The following is a 3,932-nucleotide window of genomic DNA, read 5'->3' on the forward strand; positions in this document are numbered from 1 at the left end:
TTGAGAAGCTGAATCAAGTGATATTTTTCCATTAAACCCACCAGCCTGGAATGTAGACGGCCTTCAGATCAGTCCGGCACATAACCAGAAAAATAACAAGATTTGGTAAAGGTCGTACATAATTTTTTTTTTAGCAGAAATTGAAACAAGCTAAATTTGACCTGAAGCAAGCTATATTGTTGTATACGTTCCACTGACAGAAATATTTTCTGTACGGATATTTTACTTGTAAGGTGCCCGGGAGGCGTATCATCTTTGAACACCCCTAGATCAGATGAACCTCTCAATGAAACATCAGTCGGAACATCTATGTTAAGGAGCTGAATCAAGTGAGATGTTTGTTAAACCCACCAGCTTGGAATGCAGTCAGAGAATTTAATAAAGGTCGTACATACACACTTAATGCAGAACTTGAAACAAAGATTATTTAACTCGAAGCACAGCTATATTGTTATATACGTTCCCCTTACAACAAATAATTTCGTACAGATATTTTTGTCAGGTGCCGGGTGAGGGAAATCATCATCGAACGCACCTAGATCAAATGAACCTCCAATGAAACATCAGTCGGAAATCTATGTTAAGAAGCTGAATGAAGTTATTTGTTTCTGTTAAATCCACCAACTAAGAATGCAGTCCGTGGATTTTTTTTTATCAAATTTTATTGTCATTTTCAAAATTATTACAAGAAATGGAAGAAACAAAGTAAATTTCTATTGGCATTCACACACCCTTTCATACACTTGCACACATAACTATCAGAAACATTCTAATTATTTACAGGAAAATTACAGTTCAAAAATATTTTTCCAGTTTGACCATTGTTTCTCAAATTTTACAATTTCATATGAATTAATTGATATGTATTTTTCAACCTTATATTTGAAATAGATATGTTGTAGTAGTCCCTTTAAGTGAGGGATCTTTTTTGTTTTAAACAGTTAAAAATATACTGCTTGGTATACAAAATTATAAAGTTTACAACTTTGTTACCCTGATTTAGAGGTATTTCACCAACTATTACATAAGTAATATTAAATCCAATTCTATTTGTAGTTTAACAATAGATATGCATGCTGAGTTTATTCCATAAGGGCAGTATTATTTTTTTTTAAGTATTTCATTTGTTTTTTTAATTTTGTTTTTAACCTTTTTAACTGACGAAATATGTTTTAGTTATTTTTCTTTTTTCTTTTTGAATCTATTATTTTACGACGGATTGTTTTCATTTCAAAGCTATTCCTATTCTTTACAAGTTTTGTTAATTCTTCGTTAATAGATGGTAATTCTACATAATTTTCACTTTCTTTTATTGCGGAGCCCTCGTGTACAACTTGCCAATGCTTTTTCTTCCTTTTATTTTCCTTGTTCGTAAACAAAAGCCTTTCGCAAAAAATAGATAACGGATCAATATCTATCTCAATCACATGAGAAAATTGATTTTTTCCTTGTATCTTTACTTTCACAAATAAAGGATTTGATACACATTCTTTAACAATATCAGATTTATGCCTGGGATAACTTTTAGAAATTGCGTTTCTTAGTGCATCAGTGTATTTAAATCTGATATTTGAATTATTTTCGTCAATATTAACCCCAGCAATTTTAACAATCTTGTATTTAGTGTTTCGATTTTTAAAGGGAATTTCCTCTACACCAAAGTAAATGGTTCCAAATCTTCTACTATTTAGACAACTGTCGACAAATTCTAAAACATCTTTTACAAATATATCAAGGACATTTTTCTCCTGGTTTTCAAAACAATCGACAAAATTCTTAAACTCCATTAACCTGGTGGCAATTGTTTCATTAGTTTTTCGTTCAATAGGTATATATCCTTTACTATATTCTCTAGTATCAGGGTTTTCCTTAAAACTTCTTAGATTTTGATTATGTTCAATTGAACAAGGAATGTCTTGTGCAGATACAAGCGTAGCATTGCCATTGTGATCCTTCAGTGGCATAACAATATAATTTAATATATCTCTTATTATCTTGAATGCACAATTTTCAGAGTCAGTATGATAATATCTTTGAATTTTTTGTAGTGGATGATAAAATTTTTTCGAAGGGGTAAAGTTAGGTTCTCTTATTTCAAAGCAAATTCTGTTAACGACAAGATCTAATAATGTTTTTCTTATGAAATCTTGTTTGCTATTATTTTCAATGTGTTGTGTCGAGGAACCGTTACGCAAAAAAAGAAAATACTTATCTGTATTTAAGAATTTGTTTACAAGTTTCTCAAAATTGATGTTATCAATAAAATAAAATTTTAATTTATGCAGATTGACCGTAAAATAAAGATTTGTGCAGAACATAAATGAAGCTTCAACATCCACCTCCATCACATAACGACATTTATATCCCCCTACATTCACTTTAACAAATTTTGGATCCCTGATGCATTCTGCAGCAAAAGCAGCTGATTTATCGTCAAAACATAATAAAAATGCTTCTCTTAGTGCATCAGTATACATTTTTTTGCTATTTAAGCCATTATCATCTAATGGAAACCCAACAATTTCGCCATGCTTAATATCTTCACAGTCGCTTTTTTTGATAAGGTTGTCTCCTATACCAAAGTAAATGGTTCCATTTCTTCTCTTATTAAGACAACCACAGGAAAATTTTAAAACTTCTATCAGAAATTTAATTAGTACATTTTTAGTTGAATTCTTTACACATTCGGCAAAATATTTAAATTCAAAACACCTTGTAGCAAGTGTTCCGTCACTTTCTGGTTGAGAAAGAATATATCCCTCACAATACTCTTCACTAGGGTCTTCTTTAAAACCTCTTGGAATTTGGGTGTAAACTCTTTTGTCTTTTATCTCATTTTTGAAAATTTTTTGAAGGTCAGCTGGTTTTATGATTTCTTTGTGATTTGTGGGGAGGGAAGTTCCGGACCTCATTCTTTCTTTCAACAAACCATCAAGTGCTCGATTAGCCATTTTAAATGCTTTGTCCCTCACTATATCAATATTTCTATTGATATCTTGAAGATGGCGGTTTATAGCTCCTCTTATATTAATTAGAGAATTTTTATGATATACATCAGTGGAGGCATTTCCACCTGCTTTCTTTTGAGGTACCGCTTCACAATAAAATTTCATCAAGATTTCTCCAAGACTGACAGCTGACACTATATATGTGTCTAGATATTCCCCATATGTTTCCATGTTCCAATCTAACAAGTGAGAAAAAAACACCTTAGAATTTGTTAACCTAAATAATTCTTATCAGTTCTAATTTTTCAAAATAAGATTTGCATTTTTTTTATGGCGTCGAGCGAAGCTCGAAAGCCATCTAGGGATCTTACGTCCGGAAGTTTTTTTTTTTTTATAACTGTTTTTATTACCCCAGAACATGTAGAAGTATTCTTATAGCCGAGGTTGGGGAGCCTTGGAGTCTATAAGTTAACATTATATATACTGAAAAAAAATTTGAAACGGGGTGTTTTTACAAATAACATCATTCATACACCCACTCATTCAGTTGCATGTATATGCACATTACTCTACATAATCAAGTACAAAAAATCAGCATTTTACAGTAAACAAAAATAAATTACTTTGTAATATCTAAGATCATAGGGGCAAAAGGCTTAAAATCAACAATCATTATTAAAGTACAACCTCGCCCATCTTACATGAAATTTCTCTAATTCACAATTTTTCGTGTAAATAAATTTTTCACATTTGTAATAATAAAGTATTTCACGTTTGATTCCAGTAAAGGAGGGTAATTCTTTTCTACTCCTTTTTCTATATATATGTCTCTTTACAATACATATTATTATATTGAAAATGTTATAATATTTGTAGTATCTACCAAATATAACATCTATTTTGTTCAATGGTATATCTAATTCAAATTCGTCCTTCATCCAAACTAGTAAATTATCCCAGATTTCACTCACATATTCACATTCC

The 3,932-nt window shown here is 30.8% G+C and overlaps 1 protein-coding gene across 1 annotated transcript; it reads right to left on the reverse strand.

Annotated features, from left to right (window-relative positions):
• Nucleotides 1–1,157: 1,157 nt before the first annotated feature.
• On the reverse strand, nt 1,158–3,292 carry LOC128162663 (uncharacterized). Its single transcript, XM_052825917.1, has one exon. The coding sequence runs from the start codon at nt 3,177–3,179 to the stop codon at nt 1,173–1,175; it is 2,007 nt and encodes a 668-aa protein (XP_052681877.1). The 5' UTR covers nt 3,180–3,292; the 3' UTR covers nt 1,158–1,172.
• Between the last annotated feature and the right edge of the window lie 640 nt (nt 3,293–3,932).

Source organism: Crassostrea angulata, chromosome 9 (assembly GCF_025612915.1).
Source record: "Crassostrea angulata isolate pt1a10 chromosome 9, ASM2561291v2, whole genome shotgun sequence".
NCBI classification, from domain to species: domain Eukaryota; kingdom Metazoa; phylum Mollusca; class Bivalvia; order Ostreida; family Ostreidae; genus Magallana; species Magallana angulata.